Genomic DNA, 22049 nt, shown 5'->3' on the forward strand with positions numbered 1-22049 from the left:
ATTGAGCCATTGTATCCCCATAAATTTAAGTAGGCAATGACTTTATGAAGGCTTCTTTTATAATAAAACTGGTTACTATTAGAGGAGAAAATTAGTCACCAAATTACCCTTAATAAACTATGTGCAAGGCTCTCAAGATCAGAAGAATTTTAACTAATGGCGCCCCCTCACGATATGAGTATTTAGAATGTTTTCGGCTATCGATCTCATCAGTTAACTTCGAGATAGATTTCGTTTTCATCGAAGCCGCATCAACCGTCTGTTAGATCCAATCCCAGGAAGTAGGCTGCCTTTAAAGGAAGTCTGGTTAGCCGCTTAATTGGCACTCTTTGTAGCCTGGATATGCAGTGTAATCTTTCGTTTAGGTTGTCGGAGGATAGTTACCACAAGTCCTTTAAAGTGAGGCTGTGAATTAAAACCGCCTTCTTAAGAAAGGCGCCACTCCTCGACCAGGCGGTTTTAGCCAACTTGATAGACCGATTTCTGACCTCCCTTTCTCTCTACAGATTCTAGAAAAAAAGATCGCGCAGATACGTAGTTGTGGTGACTCTTTACATACAATAATTTATTTGAGGATTTTCAGTCAGGATTTAGAGTGCATCACCAGCCACATGAGGACAGCCTCTGGCTTAACAGTTAGTAATGACCTTTTTGAGTGGCCTATTCTGACAATGGTCTTGTCTCAGAGCTGTGACTCTCTGTCAGCCTGGCTACAGTGCTGAAGAGGAACCTAGGGTTGTTCTTATTTTCTTCTATTAGTGCTGAGTAATAGGCTCCTCTGGCATTACGGAATGAATGCTAACTAGTGAGGAGTAAGTCTTGGCTTTGGACAAATGAACTTTATCTGTTTGATGTTTTCAGGTTCCTGACTGTGACCTTTGTCCTTGCACACTCGGCTCATGTATATTATCTGTATTTGTTATCCATTCAGCCCATTTGCCTGTCAGTGAGCTCCACAGTTACCAGTATGGCACTGAACATCCCAGGTGTGGTTGCCGTGGTGCTGTTCTATATCCTGATCCTGGGGACAGGGGTGTGGGCCGCCCGAAAGTCCAGGAAGGCTGAGAGGAAGAGCCATGGAGACAGGACTGAAGTGGTGCTCCTCGGAGACAGGAATATCAGTTTACTAGTTGGGATTTTTACCATGACTGGTATGTTGTTCAATGGGAAACTTTAGTTTTTGACATGTTTTGTTTTTGTCAGATTAAAGATAGTGGTTGTGGAAGTTAATTATCTCATATTTTGGGACAACAAAGTTGTCTGGATATTGTGGTAATTATATCAGCTTGCATAGATTTGTGCTCTTGGAGCAGCTGATTTGAGTTTATTGTTGATCAGTGCATCAGAGTGCAGACTAACACAGTCAGAAATTTCATTGTATATTTTTATTGGAGATAACAATTAATTCAGTCTTGAGCATTGAAGGAATTCAGCAATCCTGTGGATATTGTTGTATTTCCTGCCCTCTCAAATAATTTATGAGAGGGCAGATTAGTTGGATTACATTACTCAAGACAAAGGACACTTATTTCATGATTCAAGTCACAGATGCAGCGTGTCCACTGAATACTGCTATTTTCATTGTGGTTGGCTGTGTGGTGTGAATCACCGTAGGGTTGATAGCTACAGTAGCATGAATTTCATGGACAAAACATAATTTCCATTTGAACATGTTACATCTTTATTTCATTGCTAGACCAATAAAATATAATAGCATAATATCCACTGTGCCAAGTTTGCTGTGGTTAACTTGGTCCAAGCTTGCGCAACCAGTACTAGCTTGCTGCAAAATAACAGCACATTTTCAACGCCATGTTTTGTTATGTCAACACTTTCATTCCAACCTGTCTGACAGAAATACTGCAGCAGATGAAGTAATAGTGTATTAGATGCAGATGTGATTACTGTGTGGATCATATATTTTCCACATTCTATTTCCTACTAGTATTCACAGAAAACAGACAGGAGACATCATCTGCAATATATTCTGCGAAAAATACAGTACACTCAAATAAAGTGTGTGTGTGATTCTTCTGCAGCTACGTGGGTCGGGGGAGGTTTTATCCTGGGTGTTGCTGAGGCGGTGTACACTCCTAAAATGGGCCTAATATGGGCTCTTATGCCTATACAATACTCAGTGTCCTTCATAATAGGTAAGACAAGTCACACGTCATGGAGGAAGTAGTTTCTATTTTATTTTATTCTTATTTTATATACAATTAATTATTAATCATTTTCTTGATTAATAACGCTTGTGTCCACAGCATCAGATGATGAAAGGACACTTTGCAACACAAAGTATTTTTCAGTAACTGATTCAAATTGTAAACACAATATAATGGTTAATATCTCATCTGCACAAGGTGGTCTTTTCTTTGCCAAACCAATGAGGGACAAGAAGTACGTCACCATGATGGACCCATTCCAGATAAAGTATGGCAACGCACTTAGTGGTGCTCTAGTGCTGCCCTCTCTGCTGGTGGATGTGCTGTGGGTGTCCTGCACTCTGCTTGGCTTAGGTAAACATACACACCTACCATGTAAAAACACACATTCTTTAGTGGACGCAAGTAAAGCATTTACATTTCTGTATTTGTGGGTTTTTTCTGACAGGAGCAACTATGAGTGTTATACTTGACTTGCCCTATGCCTATTCTGCTTGGATCTCATCAGCTGTGGCCATTATCTACACTCTGTTAGGAGGCCTTTACTCAGTGGCCTACACTGACGTCATCCAGCTCTCTCTAGCTTTCCTCAGTTTGGTGAGATACAGTGCCTCGTACAGTAGTACACACATTTTAAAGATGTACAGTATCAGCAGATATCAACATCTAGTATAAAACCAAAATCTTTAAACAATCCATTTAATTGTTAACAGCAGTTGGCAGTATGGTAGATACACACACAGATAAACACACACACACACACACCTTCAAAAAACTTCAGTCCTGCTGTGAAAGTTCCTTAAGGCAGACGTCACACCTTTTTAATCTTTCAATGTTAGGTGTGGTGTGTAAACACAATGGATTGAATGTAATATATTATATTCACATATATATATATTAGATAATAGATTTGTTGTGCTAAGGTCTTCAGTTTCCCAATGTCAATATTTATTTGCAGTGGTTGTGTATTCCCTTCCTGCTGCTCAACCCCATATCTACAAACATTGCCCACACTGCTTTCAACCACACGTTCCAAGAACCTTGGCTCGGCACTCTGGAGCAGGAGAACGTCTGGAAGTGGATTGATGACTTCTTAATGCTTGTGAGTTAAATATTATCAGTATCATACTTTCCCAGTTTCATCCATAAGGTCAGAGCACAGCTACATGTCAGTGAGACAGACAAACCACCATCAATGCCTTTACACGTATGCACTTAAGTAACCTCTAATTTTTAATTCTTCAATACTATGTAAATGGGACTAAATGAGTTTATTTAATTTAGGAAGGCGGTTAGAGAAACCTGATCTCCTCAGCTAGATTTTTTCTGATGAAAGACAATTTCTTGGCAAAATAGATGTGAAATCATGTTTCCAATCAGCTTTTCATGTGCATGACAAAGACAAAAAATAGAAAGTATCTCTGTCATGACACTGTTGCAGAATTAAATAATGAACATTATTACATATAGGAATGTATACCTGAATTCAAACTCATTTAATTCAGAGTCAGAATTTAGGGGTTAATGTCAATCAGGAGAGACTTAATTGAAACAGAGACTTAAACAATGATGATCAAATTAATTTACTTGGCACACTCATGATGAGTCTTTGACGGTTAGACCCTAGCGTGATGTTAAGGTCTGACACGGTAATGATGCCATTGATTATACAGAATAACCCCCGGTCCCCCAAAAGAAAATATTGTTCCTTTCCTAACCAGGCGGCAACTAATTATAGATAAATATGCAATATGAAAATTTGTCACAGAAAATTCATAGCTGATGGAAAAATATTTGATGTAATTATAAATAATGACTAGAATGCTTTGAATGAGGTCAGCCATGACCATAATATCAGATAAAATAAAAGGGGACAATAAGCAGCAATCATAACCTTAAAAAACAACCCCCTCCATTTATATGCAGGACATACCTGGGTATTTAGGCTTCAGTAGACACAGTACACAGCAGGTCATAATTATATGTTGATTAAAAAAAAACACTTTGAACTCAATAAATATACATAAGACAAAAAACAAATGTGGGCTAGGGGCATGAGTTGGGGAGGGCAATGGCCCATTTCTCCCTTCTTCATAACCCCCTACTACCGGGACCTTTCTCAGACCACACCAATTTTCGAACTCGTTCCTCAGTTTGTGATGCTATCACACTGACAAAATCTGTCCACAGACCTATAAATGAGAGGTCGACCGATAGTGGATTCTTAAAGGTTGATGTAATTACAATACTTGGCCGCCTTGGTGTAAAATCAGATATTCCCCCAGGTTTAGCTCACATTTTCTAACCCTATAGCCCTAAAGTACTTCCCTTTACAGTAGGTGTCTCCAGGACCCCATTTTGCCATGATGACACACACACACACACACACACACACACACAGAGAGACTCACAAGGGGAAAATAATAACTAAATTAGGGTACCTATAAGGCCTGAATGACCAGTTACATTTCTGGCAATGATCTGAAAGAATTAATACAAACAGGATTACGTGCATGGAATGCCAAGGTCAGCTATGAGAGGGATTTTAGTTGAAATGGATACAGGTAATGTAGAGGAAACATTATAACGTGGTACAAGATGTTACCAAGGCGAATGGGAGAGGGTAGAAAATGGAGGGGAGCAGTGTACCCTGTATTCCCACACGTAGTGCAGGAAATGGTTTGAGAACCTGTGTTTCATTGGAAATATTGAGAAATGCTTGCTGGAGAATCACTGTTTGAGGCATAATGGATGTTAAGCAACATTATATGAGATACCCAGTTGCAATACCACTGTTATAAATATGGACAGCTGTACACGTGTTGATTTGTTATGATTACATTATTTATGATCAGCTTTTCTAACACAGCCAAACATCAAGAAGTGACACACTATAGTAAGCCAGCTAATATTTCTGACTAGTCCAACAGCAAGAAGTCCAGCGTGCAGTCTGTCTGCTGCCTTTTATTTCACAAAGCTCTCTTGGCTCCACTTCTTGCGTGGCGCCGGCACTGCTCTCAGTCCGTTGAGGCGGAGCAGGACACCAGAGGGAGAGCCAGAAAATATTTTCTCCATAAAATATGATCCAACTTCACCAAAATCAGTGAGATAGTTGGTGGTGTTTGACGTAGTGCCATTACGCACTCACTCAGTTACTCAGTACACACAAAGGTACAGGAGTGGGAATGACATTCACCATATTACAGTGTAGCATCAAAATGACTTTGACGCTCTTATTTTGGGGTAGAAAAGTTACATAATGTAGCTTTAAGGTAGAAAAGTTACATAATGTTGCTCTGAACGCTGGGTTGAACTCGGAGGCAGGCTGCGACATGTAGACCTGGCGGTGATGAGGGGTGCTGATGATGAGGTAGAGGCTGAAGCATCACTGGGGTGCGAAGGTGTACATGGATAGCTTGCTGGAATGAGCCAGAGACAAGTTGGTGGCGATCAGGGTGTTGTCTGCAGCCGAGTGTTCTGGGTTAGCAGATGACACTGGTTGAGCACTAAAAAAACGATACCTTGATACCTCTTTAAATACTGCAGCAAGAATAAAGAAAGTCGAATTAAATATTTACTATGCTCCTAAAACATCTTTCCCATTTTTAACCATCATGAAATTGCAGCATGTGGTCCGTAACAGACATGGACAGGACTAGCCAAAAGAGAATACCAGTACCTACCTGTAGCTGACATTACAACAGCCCATTTCATGAGCTTTTACAGGCCCTGCTCTCCTCATAACCTTAATATTTTCCCTCTTATATGGTGGTGTTAACAAGATTATGTCTTTCAGATCAGCAAAAAACCTTTTTGACAAATTCAAATTTCAGCTGACTGACAAATAATGAATGAGTGACTGAAAGTGAGTCAGTGAGTCCTGCTTTGCCTCTGAATGTCTTATACTGTCAGGAGTGCAAGACATACATAGTATATGGAGGTAAAGGTCAGCAGAGAGAGTCTGAATTGTCAGTGTGTACTGTGCTGGAACAGTAACCTTACTAGAGTGTTTCCTTGGCTTTTGCCCTTCATCCAAGTGTAGTGAGAATAAAGGAAATACAAAGGGCAAATATTTATGTTTGTCTAAACAGTATTCCTGAACTCAGTCACTGACAGTTTCCTTCAGTCTTGTCCTCAATATGCATCTTCCTCTTCTCCCTGTTTTTTTTTTCTAGGGGCTTGGCAGTGTTTCATTTCAAAGCTTCCACCAGAGGACGCTGTCTGCCTCCTCACCACTAACAGCCCAGTTAACGTGCTATGCTGCTGCCCTTGTCATTGCCATACTGGGAATCCCCCCAGTCTTGGTTGGGGCTGTCGCTGCCTCCACAGGTGGGAATTATGTTAAAGGTGACAGACCTTTAACACACTTACACTTTTACCTGGAGATACTTGATACCAAAATACTGATTGTCAGTCATTGTGTAATATAGCAGAAAACAGCGCTTCATCGATTGCTACCTTCCTAAGTCTCCTACATATGTCCTCTGTACTTTAGGGTTAATAGCTAATGTGACAAAGTGTAGCTTAGCACAGGGTTCCCACGTGCCTTAGAAAACCTTGAATACTAGTTTTCAAGTCATGGAAACACCTGGAAATTTGAATTACTAAATATCCTAGAAATAATCTATATTGTCCTGGACATGTTTTATTTAAATCAGCCCCTCACTTAGATTGCCTACATAAACCTGTGGGCATATTTAGTTTGAAACTGGACTTTTTGTAGTATGAGCTGTGTGCTGTGAGTGGAATGGACTTGAAGCAATCTTTTCCGCATCAAGTTGTCAATTTTACGGTTAGAGGAAAACTGTAGTCAGTTCACCAGAGACTGCAGCTCCAATCCACTGAGACTGCAGCAGAAAAATACGAGCTAGTGCTTCATATAAAGTGTCATATCCCACAGAGGTTGACCAGCTACCTGTAGTGAACTTGAGGCAATTCATCATGAACCCTGCGTCATTAAAAAAGGAGGAATAAAACTGGGGTTAAATGTGTCAGTACTAGGCCTACCAGCAAGTGCTGTCCCGTATTGTCAAGAAAACTCCTGGGAAATGTCCTGAATAGGTCCTGGAAAATGATTTCTTAAAAAGAGTAACACGGAGCGGTAACACATTTTCATTACAAACGGCAAATATTTTGGTGAAGTTGCCTTCTGTGACTTTTTTTTTTTTGACATATAAGTGTCTGTAAAATTATGTTTAAACTGAAAAAGTAAATGGTATAATTTAAGTATGATTTAAAGCTGCGCTAGTATTTTTATGTTAATTGATCAAATGTGATGTGTGAAACTCATAGTGACAAACCCACAAAGAAATATTTCTCAGCTGTAGTTTTTGTTATGGCTCACTCTCACTGCTCTCATCACCCCTGTTTCCGCAGGCATCTGTTCTCAGTGAAAAAGCTCTGATAAAACCCACTGTGCTCTACCAGCCCAGACAAACAAAGTGACTATCTGGTGCTCATTTAGCATTTAGCATTTAGTAGCTAAAAAGATTGGTATTTCCCTCAGGGATTTTGACTAGGTGGCCACAGACATGACCCCAAGTGAAGGCTAATGTTGCTCCATGTCTGCTGGATGTGTAAATACACATCCAGCTATCTATTTACCATAACAACTTTATAAGGTCATAGTCGCTGTCACTGTCGTGTGTATACAGCTTTTTCCACTGCCATAATTCCCTTACTTGCTCATGTGCGAGTTGGTACAGAATTACCTTATCCCTGGTTCCTATATGAATGCTGTATGGATCTAATATTGTGGTGAGGAAATTGTGAAGTATTTAATTGTTATTTCTCTTGTCCAGACTGGAACCTAACGCTGTACGGCTCTCCATCTCCATATGACCGTGGGGAGTATAGTTTGGTCCTGCCCCTGACCCTACAAAACCTCACTCCATCTTACATCTCAATCATTGGAATTGGAGCTGTGGCCGCTGCCGTCATGTCATCCACAGACTCTGGCCTGTTGTCTGCAACTTCTGTGTTCTCTTCAAACATCTACAAGAACATCCTGCGTAAACAGGTAAGCAGTACCAAATGTTGAGGGTGGCAGCTCAGTAACACAGCCTGTCTCTAGAGATGAGGGTTAGGTTGCCCTGTCATTTTCCAAATTAAACAAGCACAAACGAATCAATACCAGAATATGAATCTCTTTTTGTATGACTCCATGTTCCTAGGCATCAGACTATGAAATGCAATGGGTGATTCGGCTCACAGTTGTGGTGGTGGGTCTGGTTGGGACATCCATTACGTTCTACACCAACAGCACCCTGGTCCTCTGGATTCTTGGAGCAGACGTCTCCTACACCCTTATGTTCCCCCATCTGGTGTCTGTGCTCTTCTTCAAAGTGACAAATGGTTACGGTGCCATGGTGGGTTACATCATAGGGCTGAGTGTGAGGATTTTGTTGGGAGAGAACGCTCTAGGTCTTCCTGTTGTTCTTCATCTTCCCGGTTGCAAATTGGAAGATGGCGTCTACGTCCAAAAGTCCCCTGTCAGGACAGTGTCCATGCTCTGCACTTTGGCAACCATCTTAGTTTTTTCCTCACTGGCTTTTTTTATGTTCAACCACGGCCTGTTGCCGGAGAGATGGGACATTTTCAAAGTAAAACGCAATGTTATTGCACCACCAACGGATGGCGTCACACAGAATCTCCAAAACGAAGCTGAAAGTGATGCAGAGTGTGACGAGAACAGAAATGGTGTTGCCTTACAGCCAATGTTACAGACTGGATCCTAAATGTTTGTCTTTTCTTTTGTAAAGTTGCCGGCCTGAATTGTATTATGATCTTAATAAGTATGTATATTTAGAGAAATTGCAAATGTGCTTTCATTTTAAGTTGCTAACTGCTCATTGGGGTATTTTACACTTTTACTTTCATTACTGTATGTTGGTGAAAATATTGTTATTTGGAACCACATTACACAAACAAGTATTCATCTAAAAAACAGTACATTATTCAAACTATAAAAGCTAATATACTTTCAAAAGTAAATAATGGTTAAATGGATGAATAATATAGTATTATAACATGATAATAACCAGTTTAGATATCGCTAGTCATAGCTCAAATTCCCATTGCTTTGAGCTGCACAAACAAAATTATATTCACCACGTGTATTGGGGTCACAGTAGAAGTTTCTGGGGTTTTCAGGGGATTTCAAAATCGGAGCAAAACAAAACACAAAACACAAAACACGTCTACACGGCTAAGTACTGTATCACTTGAGGTAAGTGAGAAATGTTTTTTTGTGATTTGGATGAAGTGACCTTTGTTGTAAGTTCTACTTGCCAATCAAATCTGTGCATCTTTTACACTGTTTTCATCTTAATGCCATGACAGACACCTGTATGCTATGTCATCTTGCTTTCCCTTAAACGTGTGGCAGGCTATAAATAAAGGAGAATAATTTAATTTGGTTGTGTGTCTAAAAAGTGATTTTGAGATTTTGATTGAAGATGATCATTGATAATTGTTACATGTTGTACATTGGCTCTGTCTTTATGTCTCTCTCTCTGCAATGCCACTTAAGTGCACGGAATGCTTGAAACTAACAAGTTCTGGTTTCAGACACTATTAGCTTTTGTTGCAAGCTTTTGTTGTTTAATTTTGGGGGGGTTTATGTGTTCTATATTTGCACATTTTGGTACCTAAAACTTTCATCAATCAATGCTGCTCTGTATTAAAACATATATTAATGTTAATTTATTCTAAATAATAAAAGCTTCCTACAGACTATTATTATAACTATACTGTAATAATAATAGAGGTATTTACCCCCTATGTACAATACAGACACTGATCCTCTTCTTGGAGTTATGTAATTTTTTTTCCCCAACAAATCATGCCAGTGAGCTATATTTGCTCTTACATTAGTGTAACATAAGCCTTGAAGGGCAGATAATCTTCAGCAGCTGGCCTTGTGCTACCGTTGGTGCAATGATTTTTAACAGGGCCGATTCATTCTGCAAAACGACCCAATACGTAGATTATGGTTATGAACCAGTAGTACTAATTACTGCAGGGATACCCCATTGGCTTAGCTGAAGGAGCTGAATATGTTATATAAGCTGCAAAGAGAAAGTAACTTATTTAGTGGCATGTTGCAAGTTGACCTTTTGTCAGCATGAGATTATCACCATATCCTTCTGTCACTGATGGTTGGGTTTGTATGGGGCCTAAGATGCTATCTTAAGATATGGGTCAATCTATTTTAGAACAGGTAGACTTGGGCCTGCATCATAAATTTAGACAAGAATCCCTGACACACGTTTCTTTGTGATGACACTCGTGTCGTGAAGATCCCAACAGCAACCATGTTACCCAAAGCTGTGGCCTTGAGTTCAGAAACAGAAATGGTTCTCAAATGTTTGGCAAGTAACCCCTTGATGGGGGCATACTGTATTTAAAGCCACAAAGAACAGCTGTTACACATTTGAGAAAAAGGTTAAAACGTGATCTAATGTTGTTCAATATAACAGCCCTGCTTGCACCTCCTCAACCTTAGACCCAGTTAGTGTTATGTCATAGCTAAGCAAATCACAGTTTTAATGCCTTACAAAACAAAATCCAACAAAACAAAGCTGTTATTGCACAGGATGTACCTTCAACAAGAATACAAATACACATCTTGTCTTTTTGTTTCCACATCATAAAATGAGCAAATAGTGTATGTTGCGGCTATGGCTCAGGAAGTAAAGCGGCTAGTCCACTAATCACAGGGTTGGCTGCTCGATATGTGTCAAGGTGTACTCGAGCTCCAGAAGGTCATACCAGGACCTTGCATGGCTGCCATCAGTGTGTGTGTGTGCGTGTGTGTGTGTGAATGATTATTTGCAATTCATCCTGAGGAGGGACATGGCAGGGCTCAAAAATCTCAATCATTCCATCCAAACTTCGTATTGAACCTATTTATGCCTAGTGCTAAACTTTTGAAAGTTACTAAAATGATAAATAACTAAAACTCTAAACTCTAAACTAAAAGATCCAGTTGAAATCTGTAGGTTGAGAAGACAGAAACGGTTTTGAGTGGCAGCCTATCCACTGTTCACAATCTGCAGCTGCAATCTGAAAATGAGATAAAGAAAGAAGGTGTCTGCCAAAAAATGCTCTGTATACATAGTCAAATAAATACATCGTAGCAGAAGATATTAAATGTTGATTAAATACATATTTACACTTTGAAACAGTAGCTAGTATGATTGTGCAGAACCAGGTCTCTGGGGGAAATGCTAGTGAGAACTCTGAGGTTGTTCGCACCGCTGCGCACCACATTCGCAACAGTCTAACTTTCACTCACATATGCAAGCAAAATGTGCGCACTGTTAAATCAAGATGATCCTACTTTTTTCTTACATGGCCAGTTTTCTCTACCTCGAAGTTAAATGTTAGCGTTCTTTATCTCTATAACTTAAGATTTGTCTCTGCCTCCTCACACTGCAGACAGCGAAGTCACATTAAAGTAAAAAGGCTAGTTTGGCTCTCCTCTAAAAAGTCACAGTTCAACTACAAACCAAAGAGCATCTGTTTACCTACATGTTTTGTCACGTTTTATATTCTCTGTTAATATGCTGTAGTTTTCAGTTTATGGACATAATTATGACAGATATTTAATCAGGTCTTACAAAATATGGACCACCAATCAGCCAAAACTGATCTGAACTGATCCTCAGCCTGACTCAGTATCAATCATCTCTCCACCCCTCTCTTTGCTCCAGTCAGTGTGTCTTTATTCTGGGCCCGGGCCCTGGCTCTGTAACACACTATATGTTGCCAACATTCTGCCTGTCTTCCAGTGCCTGTGTGTGTTTGCCTGATCTAACCTGTCTGTCTGTTGACAGCTGCTGAAAGGCCTTGTCCTTGTAAACTGCATTTTAACTCTATCTGCTGTGCACTGGTGTCGAGTTCAACTTCTTATGTGAGCCACCTGGTTTGTGAAAAGTTTAATTTTGTAGTAATATGTATCCCATTTTGAACTTAGGCCCATCCTTTGATTTGAATAATTGAATAGGTGCTAAGTATCCCATTACAGATTCAGTCTGCTATGAGCTGGTTCTCTTCTAGAAACAACTCTTATTATTAAGATGAACTTGACTGATTATGTGATTAAAGTCATTAATTTAGGTGTAAACTTGACATACTACAACAAGACTGAATTAAAGGAATTATATTTAGAGTTGCAGAAAGAGGTCGTTATTTACTCATTTAGCCAAAGTGCGCACTTCCTTTTTACTTATTTAGAAGAGAGCTCAAGAGCAGATTAGACTAAATGCTAGTCTGATTTGCTGATAAGCTGTTTCCATTGATGTATTCTGAGGTGTTCATTAATGTCTCCTAAATGTGTGATGTGTCTGAACTAATGTGGCAGATTTAGGAGGTTGTCCATGAGTTGTAGAGGTGACAATAACATTAATGTTTATTCTGAGGTTTCACATTCTATTTATCCATAAACATCTGCTCTCTTAAGTATTACTTCGTTTCACAATCATATAAGGAGTGCCTTTTGTAGTTTTGGTTTTATGTAGCCTATCCTAAGTGTTACAAAGTGTCGCTTTTTTGCAGTTTGGTCATTGATTATGTGCAAGTCTCTAATCCTCTTTATTCAGGTAAAAATGCAAGTTCCTATGGGATATCATAATGCAAGAATCTTTTCTGAACAAAAGTACAGAGAAAATACACTGCACACATGCTTGCACATTAGAGACGTCATGGAAAAATACTCCACTGTGAGTGCTCTCTCTTTTGTGGTATGGCAGAGTGAGCCAGCTGGTTCTTTGTGTTCACTACTGACAGATATACTGCTGTTGTCATTATAAAGTTATGTTATCCAGTGGTGTCACACCCTCAAATCTAAATATGGTCAAAATATTTAATTGTTACCTTTATTGCTATATCATACACACTTCCTTGTGTACTTGGCTTGCAGTCTCTAGTGAGTAATAACTTGCGAGCAAGCATCATGAACTGAGAAGTGAAACATTTCAGTTGCTCTTATTCATTAACTCATTCATTGTCTGGAGAAGGTATTTATCATTAATCAAAGTCTAGATTTTGACACCTTGTTGCCTCAAAGAATGTGTTTGTGCCAGCGTTGAAACAAAGTGTATCTGAGCTCAAGAATGCACGTTCTTTTGGATAATGACTTAGGATAACATGTTGTACTGCTCTGTCTTATCTGGTCACCCTCTAGTTCCTGTCTACACAAGTAAAAGTCCCACCCTGTATGTGCTTGCAGAGACACGCATGTTTTAAGGGTCCAGTGTGTTACATGTAGGATGATCTAATTGCAGAGCTAGTAGGTTATTGATCAGGACTCAGACATATAAAAGATATTAAATGGGGATCAGGGGCAAAAAAAACTTGATTGGGACATTTTTACAGAGAATCGTGGAGTATGACTGGTATTAGTATCAACTAGTAAATTTCTGGTATCATGACATCTCTACAGTAACCTAGAATGGGCAAACCAAACAATGGCTCTAGATAGGTTCTTTGAGATCTGTCGACAGGGACATTGTTCATGTAAACTGGTGTTTTCTCAACCTTTAGGGAGAGGTTTTTATCTTGACACTATATGAATAGGTCCCTAACATCCTTCTTATGAGCGTTCTCATTCTCGTCATTCATCAGTCAAACACTGTGGTGTTATCTGTGAATTTCTGCAATGCTGTTATGGTATTTTGCAACACAGTCATGTGTGAAGAAACTCTATGGTAGATGAGTAGCTGTCTGACGTCTGATGTCTGCCATTCAAAAAGTCACATTACAACTTACAGATGGAATTACAAACACTAAGGTTCCTAAGCTTTAACCCCAATTTAGATGGTACAATGGCATTAAATACAGAGCTGTAGTCAATAATAACATTCTGGAATAGGTTTTTTTTCCTTTAAGGTGTTTTAAGACAAGTTGCAGAGCCACGGATCTTTTGTCTGATAATCAAACTGTAGCGGATCAAGGTTGGCCAGAGTGTTAAGACTTATGTATTTATTAGTTTTTCAAAGCATTTCATTATTACTGAGGTCTGTAGTTATTAAGACAGGATACTTTCTGTCTGACCTTTAGATACTTTAGGCTCAGTGAGAACCTGTTACTGTTGCAGCCCTGTAAAACCCTTAGGAAAAATTGGACATTGCTTTATACACATAAACTTAACTAAACTAAAGTGCTAGGTCCCACTCGTCAAACGTCCCGCCACTTTTTGTCCGGTGCTCCAATAACAGTGGAGCAAGTCTTTGCCAGAACCTTTGACAGTATATGGCCAGCACCTCTGTCAATATTTTCTTGTTTCCTGTACTTAGATAGGTAAAGACTTTGAATTTGAATTCAATCTTGAAAATGTTTAAAAGATAAAAGCGACATGTATATATGGTCACATCTTAAGTTAGCTAATGTTAACAAAACACAAGTTAACCAGCTAAATAATGCTGCTAGTTAGGTAGCGTTTTATTAACATTAGCTATCAGCTATCTTACGAACTGATGTAGATTAGAATACACTGAATAATGTGCTGGACAGTTATTTGTAAAATCTGCCTGAGCTCATTTCTGGTATGAAAGCACCTTTCTATACAAGATACCTGTCTTTCTAGTAAGGTTACTGTTCATGGTAGGTGTGTTTGCCAATCTTTGCATGACTTTGCTGTTGAGAAGGCTGGCCTAATGCAGATGGAGCTTTGCATGTGTGGTTTACAAAATGTTGTCAAGGGTGTGGTTAAGTGTGTGTAAATAAGAGTTAACATTCAAATCAGTCAATATTTGCCAACCAGACTGCCTCATATCAGACAGTAATTGTGATTAAGCACTGGTTCCTCTGCTCTATGTGGTCCATTAAAACAGATTAACTACCTCAACAGTGTGAGGCTCTTAGCTGTAAACTCTGCGCCCAGCTTGGAGAGTGAGGTGTTTACCTGGCTGTTGGCCTCAACTCCTCATCATGTCTGCCAAGTGAGACCAAGTGTTTATACCTAACAAATATCTGCAAATACAATAAGCATTGCAACATGTTATGTGGGCTACAGCATGTGATGTTGCAAATACACCACAACCACAACAATGAGTACTTTTATAGTCGGGGAGCAGGAGCAAAATGTTGAACACTGAAGTTTACTTACTGGCACCTCTGTCATGATCCGCTCCTGGCTTTCCAACTGCCAAAGCTCTGCAAGTAATTTCCTGGATCAGCCGTGGCCTGGGCCAGCTTCCCCTCATGCAGGTGGCAACACCTTCACGGTGTTTCCCCACCTGATTTGAAACAGCCACTCTTGTCCACTCAGTGCGTCTGCCAGATTGGTTATTTAGGCAGGCATGCAAAGCTATCTCGTGTTATTTTCCGGATTGCTGTCCTTGGTTTGACCCTGCTTGTCCCTGCCAAGGTAACCTGAACAGGCCTTCTGTCGCCGACCCCTCTGGCGTGCTCACCCCTTGTCTGTCTCCAGTTTGCTGGATTCCGCTCCCCGGAAGGTTTCTGCTAGAAAAGTGCAGACTGTTTTGGCTAGCTCAGGTTTGTGGAACTATTTCCTGTGTAAGCCCTGCTGTGGATTTTCTGACCCCTGTTTGGTCAATAAAACTGTTGAACTGTTCCAACGCTGGTCTCAGTCTGTGCTGTTCTTGGGTCCAACTTCACGCCCATAACACGGCCATTACAACCTCATCAGCATTCACTTTGTTATTTATTGGCAGACATGTTGTGGTACCTCAACAGCATTCCCAAATCAAAGGACAAAGGATAGACAATAAACCATACATCTGTGAGAGGAAAATGATTATTTAATTTTATTGTGTAACGTCCAAGCCATCAGTGTCCAATGGGAAAGGGATACCAGCAATATGCAACCAGTAAATTCAAAATAAACCTATCTACACATAATCACCAGCAGAGATGTGCTGAACCACATTGAGACAGATTCCTTGGGTGTTATGCACAGCTTGGAATTTACACCTTGCTGCTGTGTTCTGCATCCAAACATTCGAACTCTAACCTGGTTTGCTGCTGACCTTTTCAAAACATCCATGGCTACTGCAGCTGATCAAGAAGCTGGAACACAGAGGAAGCATCTCTGAGATAAGTTAATACTATATAATTCAAGAATATGGCTTTTTGCCTGCATTAATCTAACTGTTCTGCGTATAAATCATACATATGGATGATGACATGTCAGCATTGAGTTCTTGGCCCCAACTAATCCAGCGGCACAAGCAGCTCAGATTGCTGGACACAGCCCAAGAATGCAGTGAGACTGAAGTCATCGTTGATGACTCACACAATCAAATGATTTGATATTTTAGATAGTGGTAAATAAAGCTCAAATGTATTTCAATACCTCCACCTCTCTGTGTTTCTATCTGTGTGCACATCAATGTCTGAACAGCTTTGTTTTCAAAAAGTTCTTAGGAGTAGCAGTTTGTTTCTCTTACTACCTTTTTGTTCAGGCAGTCTCCGTATCAATGCTCTTGATGTTTGTCCTACATAGCCCTGTTGTCTGGCTACCATTAGCTGCTATGCCCGCCTTGTGTAGCAAATTACATATAATTACATTTCCTGCCAGTGGTGTACTGCCCTGTTTGTACTGGTTGTTCCTTTGTGTTTATCTTTGAGGAAAATATCAAGCACACTGCCGCACTGGCTTCGTCAGCAGAATCCAATAAAAGTTACCACTCTGTGGTGCAGTGTTGGTCAGCTTAGTGCACTGTTCTGGTGGAATATTACTAAGTTACTTTGCAAATTAAGATTTTCACACAATAAACATATGAAAATGTACAAGTACAACTGAAAAACTCACTCACTGAATAATCCACTGATAGAAGATGTGTCTGTGACTATTTTGATTCATCCTTCATTCATTCCTGATCATTTTGAAATGTTTTTAAGCAAAAATGTGTATGTTCATTTCCTTATTTATTTTGTATCAGTTTTGATTTTGCAGTAAAGGAGTCACTTTGGCCTATGGATCATTGTGATGTCATTTCATTTTCAGAACAAACCAAACAGTCAGTCAATTAATTGAGATAATAATCAACACATTCATCCATAATAAAAATCATTATTTGTTGCAGTGCTACACAAAATAATAATAAAAAATAGCTATCAACCAACTACAACAGTAAAATTCTGCTTTTACGTAAATGAGTGACATAATTATTTTAGTGTTAAACAGTCACGGGGGGGATTTAGAGATAGGTGACACGTGCAGTACCTTTAATCAGTTGGGTGTTGAGTGACACAGAGAGCATGACATCAGGGCTGACATGTAGTGCCTTGTTTATTCTCGTGTAGTGATTTCATATGTTTTCTAGGAAATACTTCATATGGACGATTTCATAGGATTCAATGGTTTAGGTTCAGTAGGTTGGCTATAACTCTATCAGGGTCAGAGACAATGATAGTTGATGTGCGTCACCATATCACTGCAGGGTCATTCCATTGATATCACTTTCAACAAGAAGAAAGTATGGACAGTTTATACAGTCACACATTAGACACAATCACACACAGATTTTAAAATTGCCCTTGCTGCTTTAATGCAGACGGTGGTCACTAATTATGTAAAAATGCAGACTAATCACTCAAAATTACATGAAAAATTTGCATTTTACCTGCTCAAGCGCCTGTCTCGCATTAAGTCCCTCCTTATCCTACCCCCACCCCGCACATACCTTTTTGTGGTGTAGAAATTAGCATCATCGTCATTGTGTATAGATTTTTCTGATTACTAAAAACCCAGAGAATATTTTGATTCTTCAAAGAAATCACCATAGGGGGAAAAAGTAATTAAAGATACATTACAACAAAAATAATACATTTTTAACAATGGCTTCTGATATTTAAGACTGTTAATAATGCAATAATTGCTGCTTTTCCAGTCTTTACCAGAATTTGACGGCTAACGGGACGTGGAGGAAATGAGATTGTCATTGGAGACAAAGCATCCTCTGTTATCATATAGTTGATGTGCGCCACCCTATCACTACAGCGTCATTAACTTTATATCATTTTAACAAGACTGGAGAGTTTATGCAGTCACACAATAAACACACACAGTTAATCACAGTTACATTAGTTGTGTTTTTATCTAGGTTGTGGAAAATATAGTTTGAAACAAACAATTTAATTAAAATTAATTTCCGGTACTGTGGCTGCGAAACAAGCGACAAATGCAAAAAGCCTTATTCTAGAGCCAGTGTTTGGTCCGTTCATTCTGGGCTACTGTAGAAACATGGCGGTTCAACATGGCTCCATGTTGATATTATTTTTTAAATATATGTCCCATATCAGATTCCATTGTGAACAGATCAGCATCCCGAAGAACAAAAGAACAACACGCCATACAACACACACAGCTGTCATATGTAAGTAAACATGGAGGCCACTGAGGACAACATGTATTGTTTAATTTATAAATTGATGTGCAGTGAAAGCCAGTGAATTCATGAGCAAAAGATAACAGGGATGGAGATGAGGAGAAAGTCAAATTTTTTGTGGAACGATGGCTGCTACTTCTGTACAGAGACGTGTGTGGATGCAGAGTCGGAGCAAACACAGACTGATTACAATTCGACCCCTGAAGTTTTGTTTGTCTTAAGTGTTACCCTGAATACTAACACCATAATGTCCTTCCACTGACGACCTCCATTGCGCCTGTCTTCCATGTTTGTATTCACTGAGTGACTGAATGTGATCTAGAGTGACGTAAAAGTCACATGAATTCTGATCACACTAAGGTTACATTGCAAAAAATCTGGCCTGTACTTAATTTGGACCACATATAAAAGTGGTAAATCAGAATAGATAAAGATCAGATTCCATGTGTGTTTGCTGTTTGTCATGAAACAAATATAGCTGAGTCACATATGAGCAAAAAGAAATCTAAATTGCAGTATCCAGAGAGGATGCATGCTGTGATGCAAGAAAATCATGCAAAGAGAGACAGGAAAGGAGGAAATGAGCAATGAGACGTCCTTTCCTTTGAAGCATCATGTGAAGTTTTATGAAGTCTGTTTCTGATGACGCCAGCACAGCTGGATCTGCTGCATAAAGCAGCCGGTGTTGTTAACGTTACATTCATACTGACACAGACAGTTGCCCCCTCTCCCTGCCTTCATGACTCTATTTAGACACAATCACTTATATTTACCTCCCTATATTTAACCTCTGACGCTGGTAAATGAAGCCAACATGGAAGTAACAAAAACAGCAGTTCCTCGAACAGCCACTTGAGGCTGGATACAGAAGTGATTTATCTCCTTAAGACCCATATTAGAATACCCAACTGTACAGCAGAAATAAACATCTTTACAGCCTGGTACAAAAACAGGGGCTGAATTTTAATAAAACTCACCCATATAGAACTAACCCCTTTGATATAAATGCTAGTTTGAAGTCAGTCAAACATCCAAGGGACTATCAAAGTTTTCTGTGCCAAAAGCCCCACACAGAGATGTCCTTATTGTAGACTATACTTAGTACCAGTGTGCAGGATTTAGTGGCATGTAGCTGTGACATTTCAGATTGCAAGTAACTAAACATCGCTGGTGTCTGTATTTGTCGACCTGGGAATGAGAACAGGTTGTGAAGTATGTAGGAGAAACTATGGTGGCTGCGAAATGCGCAAAAAATCGCAAAGGGCCCTATCTACAACCAGTGTTTGTTTTGTCCGATCTGGGCTACTGTATGGCGGACGGCGAGCCACAGTGTCCATTCTAAGGTAATAAAAACACAATGATTCCTATATTCACAACTGAAAAACATACCTATAAATATTGTATTCCATTTCTGCCATAGATCCTCCTAAATGTTACACGCTGGACCTTTTAATATGAATTAAAATTGAATTAAATTTTAATTCATATGCAAGCAGAGAAGGCTGACACAAGCTGATAAACAGTCTGTCAATCATGATTAGACTAGCTCACTGGTTGTAACAAGTTTTGTTTTGACAAAATGTCCCTGCGGTGCTGTCCTAGAAACAGTTTACAAGCTTATGAACGTCAAACAGCATTCCTTCTGCACAGCCTCTCCACTCTTTAACACACACATATAATAGTATACACACACCCATCCCCTCCCATCCACATCCCTCTTTCTCATTGCATTGGACTATAAAAATGTGTACAACTGAATGTCTGGGAGACTTGGTCTACTTAGTGTGCACACAAAGGATTCTTAAAACACCTTTGCTTGCACAATTATATCGCACCTTTTTTTCTGTTGACTTTTGCACTTTCAGTGTGTTTCTGCTGAGGCATTGGTTGTAATGTAATTGTTTTAGATGAGTATTGGCTATACTGAGGAATTCATTTTAATGTTTCCCTTGGGGCTTTAAAACAATATTTGGTTACTAATTGTGTGAAAATGCAGGCTATTGTAAACCATATATAACTACTGTGGTGTCACTCATAATGACTTGAAAAATTTGCATCCACCTGCTAAAAAAACCTGTCACACAGTACATCCCTCCTTACCCTAACCCCTGCCGTGCCCACACATACCTTTTTGTGCTACAGAAATTAGCAACACACAATATCATGTATAGTTCTAAACTGATGTTTTTGTAAAAACCCAGATACTTTGAGTCTTTAAAAGTCATCATGGGGGACCATTAGAGATACATTAAAACATAAGTAATACATTTTTAACAATATCTACTGATTTAAGAGTACAAAGTGCAAATGACAAATACTTACATAACACCCTATATATATCATTTGCATCACCGACAGTAGGGGAAGATGATGTGACCATGTGTATGTACACTGATCAGCCAGAACATTATGACCACCTAGGCACCCTGTTCTGCAGTCCCATACCAATAATATGTGATGCACTGTGTGTTCTGACACCTTGTTAAACCAGCCATTAACTGTTTCAGCAGTTTGAGCTACAGTATCGTCTGTTGGAATCCGGACCAACACCGGGCCAGCCTTTACTCCCCACTTGCGTCAGTCGAGCCTTGGCTGCCGCTGACCCCTTCTCTGGCTTCACCCTCTTTCCTTCCTCTGACCACTCTTACCTTAAGATAGGGTACTGTCCTCCTGCAGACCGGAAACACCCACAAACAGCGCGCGGGTCCTTGGTGAGCTTCTGCTGACCCAGATGTGCTAGGCTACCCCTTGTCAAGTCAGCTCAAATACTCACGCTGTCCAGTTTTTAACTGTCTTCTAACAACATCAAACTTTGAGGACAAGTTCACTTGCTGCCTAATATATCCCCCCCACTGACAGGTGCCATGATAACCAGATAATCAGTGTCATTCACTTCACCTGTCAGTGATCATAATTGTTTAGTTATTTGTTAGTCAGAAAGGTAGCTAGCAGATGTGAAATTAGTTGATTTGACTGTTTTTTTAATGCTATCTGGCTCTATATAATGATATAACATTAAGTCTATGGAAAATGGAACACTAATTGTTATCCCCAGCAATCAAGTACACATCTGCAGTTTTCTGCCAGGGCCTCAGTGACCATTGTAGTATTGCTTGTGTACGCAATGCAATTAACGCCAAGCGTCTCCCACTGATTATTTACAAACGTCTGCTAAAAATCTTTAATGAGCAGGCCTTTTTGCATGATATAGGAATGGTACAGAATGGGCCTTATCCCCTCAGTATACCTGGTCCTATTTCAAAAACTCATTCACTTACATCATAAACAAATATGCTCCCACAAAACAAATGTAGAATCAAAAACCACTACAGCCCTGGGTTTAGTTCTGATCTGTCTGAACTCATCCATCAAAAACTCCTGCTCTGGTGTAAAGCAAAGGCCTCCAGCTACACACCAGACTAGCAGTCCTTTAAGGAAATAAGGAACAAATGCACCCAGTTGATCAGGAGAGCAAAATCCAATTACTATAAACAACAATTTCTCAAGAGCAGCTCTTAGACAGTTC

At 39.6% G+C, this 22049-nt stretch overlaps 1 protein-coding gene across 1 annotated transcript; it reads left to right on the forward strand.

The window, feature by feature from the left end:
* The first annotated feature begins 952 nt into the window (after positions 1-952).
* On the forward strand, positions 953-9253 carry LOC118327279 (high-affinity choline transporter 1-like). Its single transcript, XM_035660581.1, has 8 exons — positions 953-1151; positions 2040-2153; positions 2364-2519; positions 2614-2762; positions 3124-3267; positions 6341-6494; positions 7967-8184; positions 8339-9253. The coding sequence occupies exons 1-8, from the start codon at positions 968-970 to the stop codon at positions 8900-8902; spliced, it is 1683 nt and encodes a 560-aa protein (XP_035516474.1). The 5' UTR covers positions 953-967; the 3' UTR covers positions 8903-9253.
* Positions 9254-22049: the final 12796 nt, after the last annotated feature.

The sequence above is a fragment of the Morone saxatilis genome, unplaced genomic scaffold (genome assembly GCF_004916995.1).
Source record: "Morone saxatilis isolate NCDOM2014 unplaced genomic scaffold, NCSU_SB_2.0 Contig17, whole genome shotgun sequence".
NCBI classification, from domain to species: Eukaryota; Metazoa; Chordata; class Actinopteri; family Moronidae; genus Morone; species Morone saxatilis.

What these genes read in the sequence shown, in the direction of transcription:
- LOC118327279 (XM_035660581.1), top strand. Translation starts at nt 968, where the DNA reads ATGGCACTGAACATCCCAGGTGTGGTTGCCGTGGTGCTGTTCTATATC. An exon ending in TGGGATTTTTACCATGACTG is followed by an intron (nt 1,152 to 2,039) that starts GTATGTTGTTCA and finishes ATTCTTCTGCAG; the next exon opens with CTACGTGGGTCGGGGGAGGT. An exon ending in CTGCACTCTGCTTGGCTTAG is followed by an intron (nt 2,520 to 2,613) that starts GTAAACATACAC and finishes TTTTTCTGACAG; the next exon opens with GAGCAACTATGAGTGTTATA.